General features: G+C 28.6%; 3 protein-coding genes across 5 annotated transcripts; all 3 read left to right on the top strand.

The window, feature by feature from the left end:
* LOC108727536 (THAP domain-containing protein 2) lies at positions 1–1324 on the top strand. The gene is made up of 5 exons (XM_018455689.1): positions 1–192; positions 287–471; positions 547–622; positions 717–984; positions 1251–1324. Exons 1-5 carry the CDS (start codon positions 128–130, stop codon positions 1269–1271), a joined length of 615 nt encoding a protein of 204 aa, XP_018311191.1. The 5' UTR covers positions 1–127; the 3' UTR covers positions 1272–1324.
* Positions 1325–2067: 743 nt separating this feature from the next.
* On the top strand, positions 2068–5443 carry Tim23 (translocase of inner mitochondrial membrane 23). Its single transcript, XM_018455688.1, is given in 6 exon segments — positions 2068–2268; positions 3122–3371; positions 3440–3553; positions 3555–3598; positions 4034–4151; positions 5361–5443. Coding segments are annotated over 6 exon segments (609 nt in total). The 5' UTR covers positions 2068–2195; the 3' UTR covers positions 5371–5443.
* Positions 5444–5793: 350 nt separating this feature from the next.
* On the top strand, positions 5794–13886 carry LOC108727546 (uncharacterized). Of its 3 annotated transcripts, XM_018455700.1 has the most exons (6): positions 5794–5963; positions 6496–6870; positions 7758–7913; positions 10537–11096; positions 11172–11376; positions 11805–13886. In XM_018455700.1, the coding sequence occupies exons 4-6, from the start codon at positions 10753–10755 to the stop codon at positions 12030–12032; spliced, it is 777 nt and encodes a 258-aa protein (XP_018311202.1). In that variant the 5' UTR covers positions 5794–5963; positions 6496–6870; positions 7758–7913; positions 10537–10752; the 3' UTR covers positions 12033–13886. The 3 variants fall into 3 exon arrangements, with proteins under 3 accessions (XP_018311202.1, XP_018311204.1, XP_018311203.1); XM_018455702.1 differs by lacking the exon at positions 7758–7913 and having other exon boundaries at positions 6496–6676; XM_018455701.1 differs by lacking the exon at positions 7758–7913.
* The last annotated feature ends 2256 nt before the right edge of the window (positions 13887–16142 follow it).

Genomic DNA, 16142 nt, shown 5'->3' with positions numbered 1-16142 from the left:
AACGTGTCATGATCATCGTTCGCCCTTTTATTGCAATATCTGTTTTAATGTAATATCTGTGCATTTTTAATTGATCCAAATAACAATAGTACATTAAATGCGCTATTATTAAAAAGAAACGTATATAATGGTGTACACGTGTTGGGTGTGCAAGTGGCGAGGAGATAAAGAACCTAAAAGATCATTTCATAGGTACATAATAGGTTAGATTTGTGAAAAGCTTAAATAGTCATTTATAATTATTTTTAATGAAAATAAAAAATAAATAATGAAATAAATATTACAGATTTCCTTCTGATGAAAATCAGAGAAAAAAATGGGAGCATATCCTAGGAATTAATGATGTAGTTTTGGGAGTTCGAACTACAATTTGTTCGTTACATTTTACAGAAGACTGCTTTCATTATGGTGTTGATGGAAGAACATTATTAAAAGAGGACAGTTTTCCATCATTACATCTCTCGACACCAGGTAATAATTCATTGAATGAAACAATATAAAGAGATTTTATATTCTGATTATACTTCGTTATATTTTTATATGCAGCAGTTGTATCTCAAGAAAGAACTGAATCTTTAACTAATGCGTCTGAATGTATTATTAAGAACATTGCCATAAAAAGGTTATTGTTTTATTATTTTATCACTGATTACGAGAATACAGTATATATATTTTAAAGCTTTATAATTCCTGTTGATTCATTTTTATACGTTTAGATCTGACAAAGTCATTGAAGATAGAATTCCAAACAAACAAATTTGTTTGGAGAATGGGCCTTCGGAAAGATCAGCTACTTATGAATCTATAGAATCTAATTTGCCGTTACAGTATTTAAAAAGACAATTGATTGCAAAAAATAAAAAAATTTCGTCTTTAAAACGGCAAAATCGGCGATTAAGTTTAAGTAATTCTAAATTAAAATCTCGCATAAAACAAATGCAGAGCGAGAATGCAAAGTTAGTAACAGAAAAAAAATTGATGCGTGTAAGTATTTCAGTTGCTAAGATAATATCAAAATCGTGAAGTTTAATGCAAAATAATAATGTAAATAATATTTATCATTTTGCAACAACACAAAGTAAAAAAATAATAGATTAATGAAAAAATAAAAACTAAATTATAATTGATAGTAGTATTTGTATATAGTATAGTATTTATATTTTATAATTTATATTTGATAATAATGTACATTGAAGTTGTAGATCAAATAAAAATTTCCACATACATGTTTAATAATTCTTCTATTTCAGAAAAAGAATATAAGACCATGAATTTAGGAGTGAAATTTTATACTACAAATTTTGATCCAAAGTTTTATCCAACATCTTGTAACAAAAAAACCTATTTTTTTTACATTTGACGCATGTCATGCCATCAAATTGGTACGGAATACATTTGGAAATAAAAAAATATTAACAGATGGTGATGGAAATACAATTAAATGGAAAAAATTATAGTTCAGCATCAATATCAATATGATTTGTATGGTAAAACTAAAATAAACATCATATAAATTGAGAAAATAAGAGTTCGACTAGTTACTCAATTATTAAGCTATAGCGTTAGTAATACATTTACATTTTTTTAGAACAACAGTCAAACTACCTGAGGTTTTAGAGTTTTTGATACAGGAAAATTTTGCATGATGGCGAATAATATTTTTAACTTAATTGTTGTGAGGAATTTATGCCGAGAACGACAAAAAATTTCGAAATTGAAATCTTAAGAAAAATTTTTGCAATAGGTGTTTTAAGCCTTAAGCCGTAAGAAATGGACGAGTCATAGTCGATTATTCTCCTCGAATTCGACTGCAATTGATGAAATTCTTAAAACACCTATTCATGGTTAGATGATTTATTATATTAATCAATACTTCAAATTGTATTAAATTATATAAGTGTTATTTATATTTGCATATATTGTATAATATTAACACCTTTATTTTATTTATTAATTAATTTTCTAGAAATTTATGAATAGCTTTCAAAAACAATATCGGGGCTATAGAGCGCCCTATTTTGCTCGAGTTAAGTACGCCAATGAGACCACATTTAATGCGCATGCGCGAAAACGGGAGCCTGTCTAACAACACTGCCTTAGCGGCTCGTTCGATGCGTCGTGTTGGTCTCTGTACGTTCTTCGTTCGAGTCTCGTGTTACGACGGAGAGGCATAGCTTTCAAATTGTCCTAATAAAATGATAGACTTTCGCACAAATCCGGGAAAGGCTGACGGCGACAATGGAAAATACAGTAACACCAATATACCAGGTAAGCAAAAAGATCTCGTGCAATATCGATATTTATTGAGCTGCTCTAAACTTTTTTTCTCGCGATCGTTTTAATTTTCTTTTGGTAATTAACAAAAAATTTCCTTGAACATTGACGAGCAGAATATCGGCTATCATGTAATTATGTAATCTATAATTATCTCATCATGAATGTTTAGTTGCTTATTTAATTATTTAGATCTGTAACGTGGTGCGTTTCTAACCTCTTCATTGAGGTTATGAATATATAGTCATAATTTCTTTTTTTAAATATCAATGACATTTATAATTATAAGACTGTCGAAAGAGAATATACGTTGCGTTTATACAAGTTGATAAAAAATAGAGAATTATTTTTTTACTGGTGAAAATAATCATCGCGCGAACTCCAGCTTCAATTTTGGACTGTTACAAGACAAACAAATCGAGATGCAGTTTGAACTAGAAATTGTAAAATTAACAAAACACCAAGATCTGAATAATGTCCATTTTATTCAATAACATCCTTTTTTACTAATGCAAATAACTTCAATCTCGTTTGAACTTATTCTTCATCTTTTACTTATTTTTACAATCAGGAAAAAGATGAAAAGTTAAACTGAGATTAAAAATAATTTACATGGTGTGTGTGTATATATGTATATATATATATATTATATACATATATATATAAATGACATAAAATTTCCTTTGTTTATTTGTGTTATAAAAATAATGTGTCTTGTTACATAAAAGATACATAAGAGTTTATAATAAATAGAGTTAATGAATTTTATAAACGAGTTATAAACAATAAATAAGTCACTCTTGATACCTTATATTGCTTGTTAAGAAACTTTAATTTTATTTTTCAGTTACGTCACAACAAGGATTAGCTTCACTTAGTCCGTATTTAAATTTTGACCCATCATACCTACCTGTTAGTCAGCCGGAATTCATATTTCCCGATGGTGCTATGAAACAAAGAGGCCGTTTCGAGTTAGCTTTCAGTCAAATTGGAGCTGCATGCATAGCAGGCGCAGGGATTGGTGGCGCGTCAGGTTTATACAGAGGCGTAAAGGCAACGTCTATTGCCGGCGAGACTGGCAAACTCAGAAGAACACAGTGCGTTATTATTTTTTGTATTCCTTTTGATACCTAAAAAATTGTACATATATGTATCTTCTTTCCAGATTGATTAATCATGTCATGAAAGGTGGCGCCAGTATGGCAAATTCGCTTGGTGTGATTATGATAATGTACACCTGTGCTGGAATAGGTCTAACTTGGCTCAGAGGAACCGACGACTTTAGCCGCAGCTGCTACGAGTGCTGCGGTATTCAGATCGCCTGGTATGGAGCCTGATCATTTACATATTGTTTATTTGCTACAACGACGTAATTCAAAAATTGTCATTTAATTGCTTTCAAAAAAGGAATAGAAACATATAAAAAAAAATCTACTTTAAAAGTATGTATTTTATTCTTCTACAATCATTTATTTATTGTCCTTTATATAATTAAAGTTAATGATTCAAAATATCTAAACTTATTTTTTGGAAAACTTTCTTTAGTTATTGTAGCAAATAAAAGATACATAGATAATATATTTAAGTAAATAGTATCTCTTTTTTGTATTTAAAAAAAAATTTCTTAAAGTTAGAGAAATGCTTAAGGTGGCCACAGACGGTGCATTCACCCTATATCACAAGTTGTTGTAGTAAATGAATAACACATATATTAGAAGTTATATTACTCATAATAAAGTTGTGTATTTTTTAATTTTAGCCGGGATCAGAAAAGCTGGCATTGCAGGCGCTATTGCAGCAGGGGTTGCAGTGATGTACTGTGCCTGGAATAATGGAGGCATGTCGTTACATCGTGTGAATAGATGGAAACATGCGGCGTAAGAGTGTGTACATATTTCAGCAAAAGATTAGCTAAATTGCAGTCATAATTTAATATTTTTACCGTATATTTCATTACTGCTATTGCTACAACAATACCGATAGCAGTGTTATAATATTGAAAAGGTTAAAGTTTTCACATTATAACATTTATATATCTAAAAAAGATACTGCAATAAGGATGCACATAAAAAAATATATGCATATATATGTATATATTACTTACAATTAAAATGTTATGATTTAAAGCAGCGATGCACAATTTTTTTAAACTGAGAGCCATTTAAAATCTTGCGGACCACATAATGTCTATTTTGATTGGCCATATATACATAAATACATAATATATACACACACATATATATACATATATATATGTGTGTGTGTGTGTGTGTATGTAATAAACAGATTTTATTTAATTTATATAATTTTAATTTATATAATTTATATAAATTTTACATACATTATAAATAAGAGAGAGAGATTTATAAGATGTAAAATATATAATAAGAATACCATTTGTTTTATATGTTAAATGTTATAATTGAATAATGTGATGTTTTTTTGTCAAAATTTATGACAGTTACCATATGAATTTTTTACATTGTAGAAAAAATATTGTTATTGTATAAAAATAATATGTTATGGATTAATACTAATGCAGTGAAGTAATTCGAAGATTTTATTTATTACAAATTTAGAGAAATAATCTCTTTATTCTGTTTGTCCATTTGACTAATACGACATTTTTGTATATAAATTATAGAGATAGAACACATTAAATATGCGACATGAATGTAGTATTTCATGAATTTGAATCCCGCAGCGAAATTTTTGTATCACGTCAGGTTTTTCAGAAATTGAGATCAAAATATTATTTAAAAAAACGCATTTTTAGCCATTTTTTAAACAACATTACAGGTAAATCTGATGTGATACAAAAATTCAGAAATGAAAGATTTACGTAAGATGATATACCTCATCCATGTTACACATTTGATGTCCACCTGTGTTATTTTCCAGAATAATGAATTGTCCCAATTTTTGTAATTATTCTTATCGCGCTATAAATCAGGCATAAATTAGCAATTAATATATAATGTATGTAAAGAATTATTAAATAATGTATAACAATAGAAAAAGTCTTTTGCGGAAGTGTCAAATTTAATAAATATTCTAATGTAATTTCTTGTTCTTTCTTTTTGCAGATTGATATAACATCCATACTATAAAAGAGATCTCCGATGCGTTTTCATATCTTTATGTTACCTTGTACATAGAAAAACTTACGTATGACGCAAATAAATTATTGAAGGAATGTTAGAAGAAATAAATTTATTGAAACCAACCAGTATTTTCAAATAAACAGACTGATATAATATGTGCGTATATTTACGATTTAATATTGTATATATACTCACCCGCAAAAAATATAAGCCATCGATACAATGACCCATATTTTTTGCGGGTGAATATATTTTAATAAGCCAAATAATAATAAGTCTCATTTGCAAATATAAAATTATAATCCCGAATACACATACGTTTTTGCGAGATCGACGGCGATTTTATTTGTTGAATAGGCATTGCCAGAAAGGCGTTAATCTTATCAAGGCTTATCTCACTATCAGGTCTTGCGCATATTACGGGAACGGGAATATGTTAGAGTATATTCGATCGTGTATACGTGCGTATGTATCGAACAAATCGGAGTATCTATAATTCATCAAAGCTTAAAAAAACGAATAGGCGTACAAATAATTTTAAACAGGACGAAATTAGAGAAAATTATTTATGTGGCTGTCATAACGGTATGTGATTTTTACATATAATGAAGCCATTGTACGAGGCATAAAGCATCGTGTTGCATCATACATTGATAATTAGGAAGAATAATGAAAATTTTGTGGATATTTTTATTAAAGTGATTTACATATGATCAATCTATAAGTGCGTTTGGGCAGACGCTATTAACACTATTAGTGTCATTCTATCCTTGTTTTACATCTAATAAACGATGAAGATAGAATGACACAAATAGCGCCAGTAGCGTCTCCTCGAACGCATCTTATATCTTACAAGTAAGAAAATTAAAGCGATTACAAACGGTGTTTGTCTATTTAAATGCAGACGGCAACGTACAAATATTGGAACTTTCTAGATAATTATGATGTACTTGAATCGCGATTCATTTTATACATAATAATCGTATTTTAAAGATGAGAGAAATATTTGAAAATTAACCGAGCTGAGAAATTTCCAACTATAAGAAAGATGAAAAATCGAATTTGTACTGTTTTGTATTGTGTTTTGTAAAAGAAATAAAAGTTTTTCTATTTGTAGAACGAAGCGTACACTATTTTGCAAGTCGGCAATAATCGGTTACTTAATTAACGAATTAATTAGCCGTGAAGAAGTGGAGAAATATAGATGGTGCTCGTCGCGTGGATGAAGCAATAGAAGGCTGAACTCAGCGCGCACCAAGTCAATATTTGATCCATAAGAATCACGACCGTTGTCGAACGTAAGCTGTGAGATGATGAGAGAATATTTATAAAAATGTGCGCCTTATTTAAACAAGAACACACACGTACGCGCGTAAATTCTTGCGTATACAACATATGTTATTGCACGAAGCGCAAGAAGTCTAGCAAAAGTAGTTACTTTGGATTCTCCGACGCCGATTGACGTAATTCTGCATGAGATTTAAGGAAAGCAGTTAAGTTTTAGAGTTAAAAATCATCAATCACCGAAACTTTCTAACTCTAACAAAATTTCCTATAGCTCTACGGTTATTTGTAGCTATTTATTCCTTGAAAATTCGATTTTAATTTAGGAAAAAGAAATTAAATATTTCTCTCTAAACGTTTCTTTTTCCTCAGAAATTTAAGTATAAATGTATTACTTTTGTAATTTTATTAGAGCATGAATCGAAATAACTTTTCTCGCTTTGAATTGCGAAAAAAGAAAGAAAACGGAAAATTAAAAATCTTGATTACTTTTTTATCTTTATTATCTTTTATTATATCTTCCTCTTTTGTTATTAAATTTCCAAGACTTGATCTCACCAAGTTCTTTTCAAATCGCATACATATTGCATATTGCATACCGTTTGCGCCGCATTGTCCTCGTCACAAGCAATATCATCGAATAATAAATATTAACTTTCCATAAAAAAGCAAAGTTAATATTAATTAACAGTTAAGTTTCAGAATTAAAAAATATCGATGGTCGAAGCATTCTAACAAAATTTCTTTTATATGGTTCTACAGCCGTTTGTAGTCATCTGTTCTTCAAAAATTTGATTTCGATTTGGGAAAGGAAGAAATTAAATAGTTTTCTCTTTTTTTCACAAATTTAAATATAAATGTCGTATTACTTTTGTAATTTTATAAAAGCATGAATCGAAATAATTCTTACTCTCTTTTGAATCTTGAGAAAAAAGAAATAAATAAAAAATCTTTATTACTTTCTTTCCTCTTTTGTTAAATTTTCAAGATTACCACAAAATTTTTCTCAAATCGTATACATTATTGCGTCTGCATCGCAATCCTGCAACGTCGAAATGTGATCAACGTTTAACTGCATTTGTCATTAAAAAACAGGTGATGCTAATTAACCTTAATTAACACCTCTGCATTTAGCTCCAGCTAGATAGAGAGTGAAGAGTTTTATTATCCGATCGGAGCTCATCAAGTAGTCAACCTTTCAGTCAGTCTGTTATCTGCGATTCTCGCGCATATGTACATATTCGAATTGTCGTGAGTGTTCTATCGTTTACACGTTCAATCCCGCCACTTTATTTACGTTGCAAGTTTGATTAATGACTTGACGGCGTATTTTTCAAGCTTTGTCAGCCGCTTATTATAACAGCTTGTGTTGAAAACTAGGGCAACGAATGCTTTTGCTATATATAAGTAACATGTGTTTTATTTTAATCTTTTAAGTTTTTAGTAGATTAAATTTGTGCAACGCGTTTTAGTTTTCTTCTAATATTCCTTCGCGGAGTAAAACATGCAAAAAGAAATTTAACTCTCGCTTTTAGCTATGTTTAATTGATTCTTTGTTTTTGTCTAGATTTGTATCTAACATCTATTACAATAATAAATATAGGCAGTGTTGAATTATTCAGTCTATTATTATAAGCATTAATTGCTTGATAGTAAAGATATATATAATTAGGAATTATACAAAAATACAGAAAGTATTATTAGATAAGGATTCATTTTTCTGCACTGTGGGAAAATGAAAAATATTATTAATAGACACAATATTGATTTGGCATTAAATTAATATTGTTTGATAACAATATTAATTTCACTCAAAATTATAGAGCGGAATTTAATGATGTATATATATTTATACATATATATATGTATGTAATATACATACTATATATATATATATTATACACGTATTTTTAACAAAATAGAAAAATTATGAAAAAATTATAGTTTTTCTGTATTGTATTTTTGAAAATAATACAACAAATTTTTTAACGATTTAGAATCTAGATAAAAATTATTTATCAATAAGAAATAGACATGTTTTCTAAAAATAATTAAAGTAAAATGAGAAAACTTTTATTTTTTTTTAATTACAAAATTATATTGTTTAATATAAATATTGTCCTTATTGATCAACTATTTCATATGTATATAACATTCATGCATTTTTACACATAAAGTATATATTTCCAATTCTAGTCACTTTTTGCAAAATTAATATATCCAGACAGCACACAATATTTATAAAATATTTGTAAATATTTATAAGATTTATTTTGAATATTTTGTAAATAAATTCTGTGGTCTTTAAAATTGAACAAATCACAAATATTTATTATAAATATTATAAAATATTTATTGTAAAAGTTGTGGTAAATTATAATCCAAAAAAATACTAGAAATAATTATTTATAAAAAATACTTACTAAAAATAATTATTTATCATAAAAATTACATAAAATATTTAGTGTATAGTTTAATGATATTTTGAATAAATTATATAAAATATTTATATAACATTTCAAAAAATAAATAATAATAAATATTTATCATAAATATTCTGTGCTGCTTGAGTATGTACCTGATATATTCTTAATATACGAGACATAACAGTATATCGCATTTTACGTTATTTAATCATATTAGATATTCTAAAATTTATAATGAAAACACCGCATCAATGATGGAAAACTGATCTCGCCCGAATGCGCGAAACTGGGTGTGCGCATGATAGAAGACAGATGAAATTGAGAGATTTAATCCGCTGAAAATAGATCTGTCGAATATGGAGAAACAGCTTCTCTAAAATATTTGTACCGTTCTCAACCTGTTTCGCGTATTTTACAATCCTACGCGAATCTTCACGCCTTACGTTTCCTGTCTATACGCGCTATTGAATCTAAATCTTGATAATAATATCTTGAAAAAAATATTCCGAGACCTTGAAAAAAAGTTTCGGAATAACAAATAAAAAGTCAATGACAAAAGGTCACTCAAAATCAATTATACAGAGATTAAATAAAGTTGAACATGAATGCAATAATTAAAATTAGCATTTGTCAAATTTTCCTTTAGAATTAAAACACGTGACTTATTAAAGACTTATTAAAGACTACTATAATATGAAGAGTTTTAATTAAAAAATCAACAATATTTTTTACTTCTTTGATATATAATTGTCGATCATAATATTTTTATCGATCGTCTCTTCCATTATTTCATATGATTATTAATTACTATTATTATATATATAGTCAACAAAATTAGTCATCTAGCTTATTTTTTTTGTATAAATCAATTAAGAGAAATAATAATATATTTTTGATTGCAACAGATTTTTCTGCTTAATAATATTCATGTGCAAATTTTTACAAATACATTGTTCACTTTTAGAAACTATGCGCCGAGTTTGTCGAATTTGAAACGCAATCGCAAACAGAAGCTCAATATATAATACATATATATTAACTTTAACTTCTTAAGTTAGATTGATCGTCAATTTAATAATGATATTAATAAGCATCTTAAAAAACTTGCAAAGAATATGTATGCATGTGTTTTGAAATAAAAATTCACACAGAGAGAAAAACATAAAATTATAAAGTTTAACATTTATATAGTTGAACTATTTTATAGATGCAATAACTATAAAAATAACTTATTCAACTATATGTATTAATTCTTATGTAAAACTTGTATATATATATATATATATAATTATTACCATTATGTTGTTTTCTCTGAGTAGGTTCTAATTTAGGATTAAGATGATGTAAGAAAAATGACATTTTTAACTCTGTGATAGATCTATAAATCTGTAAATAAAAAACAGGACGAAGAGATCAGGCTCATAAAATTTATTTTCTCTATCTTCCAGATAAACTCATGCCACGCGTCATACACGATCAAGCTGTAATTATTAAAATATGAATGAAGAAAGAATCTCTTTCCATGGAGAATAAGATGGATGTTTAGCCATATTATACCTTCTGCTGATGAACATTTTTTAACGACAAGCAAGTGGATGCGTACAAAGAGTTCTTTCCTAACTGGTACTTTGGATAGTTCGGAGGAGGCATTATAAGAAGCAATTATGAATTCAAAGCAAGCGGAAATATGGCTGGCGGTGTTGTATATCGGATCCATGATATTCTCCGTCACGTCTGTTATATCTCTGGTGACTACATGGCAGAATTGGGTAGTAACGTTAGACGGTTGCATCGACGTTGATTGCGGCTGTATATTGTACGGTATCAATACATTTCGCACATTTCTCGGCGGCGACGAAAAACTATGCCATTTCGCCGCGTACGCTCTCACACCCATCATAATAATCAGCTTGTGTCTTGGCGCCTATCATGGATACAGATGTTGCATACATAAAAACTTAAACGAACCTAAACAAATTAATGGGGGACAAATGTACAATGACGACAGGTGCTTATTCTTCTCATTTCTTATTTTTATTTATATAATTATGCATATGTTTTTCGAATTAAATTTTTCTTGTAGAAGAAATCATAATGGGTATGTTGTGGTCCATATAAAGAAGAGAGTTACTTTTAAGAGGTGGATGCCTATCGGTTTCCTCGCAGCGTTGGTCTGCTGCCTGTCTCTCGCCCACGCGGTCGTGATAACCGATGGCTACTATAAAACTTGCGAACAGTATAGACGAAATCTCATTCAACTCTTGGGTTCGAGAGGCCGCGAAATTTTAGTAAGATGAACGGTTTTTTTTCCAACTTAATCCTCTGGAGCTGATGTCAAAATCTGTAACATAGTTACTCATGCTGTGTCTATAGTCTATAGAATCCATTTAATTAATGTTAATTGAAGGGCATCAATTAATTTCAAAGGACTAAAATGACACAATTTGTATACTATAAAAAAAAACGAATGAATATTAAATATATTTTAATAAAAATAATTTTTATAGATGTGTAAAGAAAATTGAATTGATCGACTTTTTGACAAAAAGGTTTATAATAATGATATTAATAGATAGGTCAAAAAGTTGAGTGGGATCATTCGACTTTTACTGTCAGTTCCGGAGGGTTAAATAATTTCAACGACTGATATATTCCAAAAGTAAAATGAATTTAAAGATTATGACTCTATTTTAATTTATTATATTTTTATGTACAGGCGATTCATAACAGGTTGTCGTGCGGTGCAATTTTCGATTTCATGGATTATGTTGAGCCAGATAAGAATAACTGGAGTCGCACCGAGATGAACACCGGGATCGCGCTTCATCTCGCAATATATACGAGCTGGTTCAATTTCGTCGCTTGGATGGTCGCGTGCTCTATAAACTTCATCATGGCGAGGAAAAGGCAGCGCAAGTTAGGAGAAAAATTTTGTTGCTGTTGAATGACATCCTTTATAAAATTAATTAGTGGCAAATTCTTTGACAGTATTTTGGTAAAATATGATATAATAAATGAGGATTTCCTCTGAAGAAATATAACAGAACATAGGTTATATATTCGCGTATATAATTGATACTCGTATTAATAGTATACATTTTATTTATGTATTTTATACAGAGATATAGTGTTTTCAATAACTATTTTCTTCGTATTTGTGCCTAATATCAAAAAATTAAAGATTCATCTGCTCTGCCGTGGAAAATAATCGCGTTCCTCTTTCATATTCTATATAATCCCATTCTCTTTATACATTTTTACACGATTTTTATTACTATATTACACATACACATGTGCGCACACATTGGAACTATATTTTTGATCGTCCCATGAAGTTTAAAAATCCACACTGTGTTAAACTTAGTATAAACGAGAGCGCGTTATTTCTTTATTATCTTGTTGAAATATGATAATTATATTATTCATGATAAAATTGGTAAAAAATACTCTATAACCTGTTAGTGCAGGCAGTGACACAATTTAAATATAACTAATAAAATATATCCGTAAAACTTCCCGACACACATATTTAGGACATTTATTTTTTTCCTGCGTGACATACATGAAAAAGAATACGAAGAAGAAAAAACCTATAAACCATACAATAAATAAAACAATATGTGAAAATTTAAAGAAGGAATGTATCGTATCTATATACTATATACGCGTAGAAGTAAATCATAAGAATTTATACAATCGAATTATATTCTTCTTAGGGTGTTAAATTAAAAATGCTCAGTATTTCCTAGTACCTCCAGTTAGTTCTATTTTATACATGGTGCACAGAATGATGAAGTATATTATTTTAAGGCTTGGAATAACAACGGTTCTTCCGTATGTTCAATAAATACATTGAAATTATTACTTCTCGTTGAATTTTCATCATGTCGGTTCGCTGAAATTTAATGTTTAATTTTCTATGTTTACATAAATAACTCTTATTTTTCCAATGACGACATTAAAAATATGTTTTAACTTCCCCTATAAATATACATACATCTCACCGTTATGTATAGGAACTAAACAGAAAACAATTTCTTAGATACATTATCCCTTACATATACAAATACAATTGACTCTGTTTATCTTATAATACTATCAGCTTTTATTCTACACAACAGCAGAGACTTGCAAGCTTGAACGCTACTCGATAAAGGAAGGCACCTAAATCATACAAGCTATAATATCTACAAATTATGTTACATTTTGTTATATACATATATATGAGGCGGGGCATTTTAATCGCTATAGGCAGATATCTAGAGAACTAAGAGAGATAAAAAAGTTGTATGTAAAAGTTATAAATTTTCTTGGGAGGAAGAAGAAAATAACGGATTTTAAGAGCTATACTAAGGTCAAGATCAACATAAATTCTTTAAATGAAAACTCCTATTTTTTGTTGTATATTTTTGTTGTATATTTTAACTGACGTCAAGACGTTTTCAAAACATTGATTATAATCAATTATAGTTTTAAGTTGAAAACTAGAGTGCAATCTATTTCAGGCTGCAAATGCTTTGAAATATTCTTTGATTGATCAATTCAAAAAATTCTTTCTTCCTGATTAGCTGACGAAGCATTTGCAGCGTTAAATGGTTCGCACTTTAAAAAATAGGGGTTTCCGTTTAAATAAAAAATTCATATCTACTTTGACTAGTTCTTGTAACATCTCCTATTCAAAATTCGTTTTTCACTTTCTTTCCTCTAAAAAAACATACATTTTACGAAATTTTATATAAATTTTTTTACCTCTCTCAAAGGGATGCTGGAGTAACCAAATTATCACATTACAATCGTATAAAAATCTTCGAATTGACTGAACGGAATAAAATATCCTTTTACAGGATTAAAGTAGACGCAAAATTAGATGGTGCAATGGATTTTATACTAAAATCAAAAGAATGTTAAAAAATTTTTTAACTTTTTTTCGATTTTAGTACAAGGTTCACTGCACCACCTCCTAATTTTGCGTCTACTTCAATCCTATAAGAGGATTTTTTATTCTATTCAGTCAATTCGAAGATTTTTATACGATTGTAATGTGATAATTTGGTTACTCCAGCATCCCCTTAATGTTAATTCTCTCCACTTGGGACAAAATGTCCCATTTATACTGCACACACACACATAGATTACAAACATTTTTTTAAGGATGTATTAGACATATAATCCCTGTAAAGAAAATTAAATTTGGAATATTTACACTTCAAATAAACTATATACATATGAAAGTTGTGAATAAGATAATATTTTTGTTTAATAACACATTTTTGTAGTTTATTTATTTTATTTATTATTATTTTTATTGTTAAAAATTAAAATTTTTTAAATGATTAAAAAATTTATATTTCTTTTATAAGTACTTTAAATATTCAAAATAATTTATCGATTCACTTCAGTTACAAATATATAGAACAAATAAATATTTTGTTTATTTACTGGACAACTAGTTCATGCATCACAATGTAACTCTACGTAAATAATCTTAAATATATAATGTACTTATATTAAAAAGTTAAGATTTTTATCATTTATTTGACAATACATTTCCATATATTTTTATTAAAAGACAGATTAAAAGAAATACTACTATTTATTAAAATAACTTATGATCCAGATAAATTGTCACCAAATTTGTCGTATTATTTTTAAACGTGATTTAAAATAATCTGTAATGTCTTCATAATTTTATTACTTTGAAAATATGTGTAAAACATCCTTAAATTATATCTACACACACACACACACACACACATTACGCACGCACGCACACGCACGCACACGCACATATGTATATATTGTCACATCTCTCTTTTTACACTGAACTAGATTCTTTTCATAGAATCGATTAAAAAGGCGCAGTATATTAGCAATAAAAAATTTGGTTAAATTAATTTCCAAAGTTATATAAAACGTATTAAAATTCAATTGCTGAAATCGAATAATTTAACACATACAAGATATTCTCTCAATGTGAGATAGAAAAATTAACGTCGATAAGTATTCTTACTAGTACTTATATACTAAGTACTAGTATCACATCTACTTTTCATACATTTTATTTAACAGTCTCCATCATAAGGGGCACAATAATCGCGTTATCAGTATTCGTTTCGAATAATTTGTGTCTATGAACCGTAACATTGTCAAAACATAGCTATCTTACACAATGTAAATGTAAATCGAGACTGTTAAACAATAAGTCAGTCTTACACGATAAGGCCAATTCTATAGGCGAGCCTATTCGCTCCTTTACAAATGTTATGAATCGCTTCACAATGCTATTATCTGCGCCTTTGTAACACTAATTTCTGTAAATTATTCATTATGTTAATCTTCGTAAGGAATACTTTGTTATAATCTCTTCTTCAAGAGACCATAAATATATATAATAAAAATTTTCTCTTTTTTACCAATTTTGCAATGAATTACGTTTACAGATATATATATGTATATAGTACACAGATTAACTTTCTTAGAAAAATTGCTTTGTATGAACTAGTAGATTGAACTAGTAGAAATCTACAAATTTTGTAAAGTACAAACGTAGTGAAAAGACTTAGCTGCAAAAATAGATGCACGAGCTTTCTCTACCTAGTTTTATCATTTTTGGTATCGAGCTGCCAAGTTCCACAACCTGATTTTATGTTAAAACATAAGTTGGGAAGTGTCTCTCTTTCTCTCTCTTTCTCTTTCTCTCTTTATCTTTCTCTCCTTTCCTTTTTCACTCTTTCTTTTCAACATTTAAAAAATCAACAGTTTTCTTTAATATAGGTAATGTCTTTTTCTGTCAATTTCTTATGGCTATCTGTCTTGTCTGTGTAAATCTTCTAAAAATACAAAAAGTAATTAAAAAATGGTAGTATATGAATTAATACTTTCCGACATTAGTGTAAATCACGCTTTATACGATCCATCACACGTTTGTCAGTTAGGCATGTGTACATATAAATATATCTGCTCATGCTGTATGCCTTCTGATATAAACATATGCAGCTATTTGCTGCTATCGTATCACATTGTCGACGTTTGTGAAAAAATGCACGGATGTTAA

The sequence above is a fragment of the Mycetomoellerius zeteki genome, unplaced genomic scaffold (genome assembly GCF_001594055.1).
Source record: "Mycetomoellerius zeteki isolate Tzet28-1 unplaced genomic scaffold, Tzet1.0 scaffold504, whole genome shotgun sequence".
Lineage (NCBI taxonomy): Eukaryota > Metazoa > Arthropoda > Insecta > Hymenoptera > Formicidae > Mycetomoellerius > Mycetomoellerius zeteki.
Note: the sequence above shows the minus strand (reverse complement) of the source record. Positions and strands in the feature narration are given on the sequence as shown.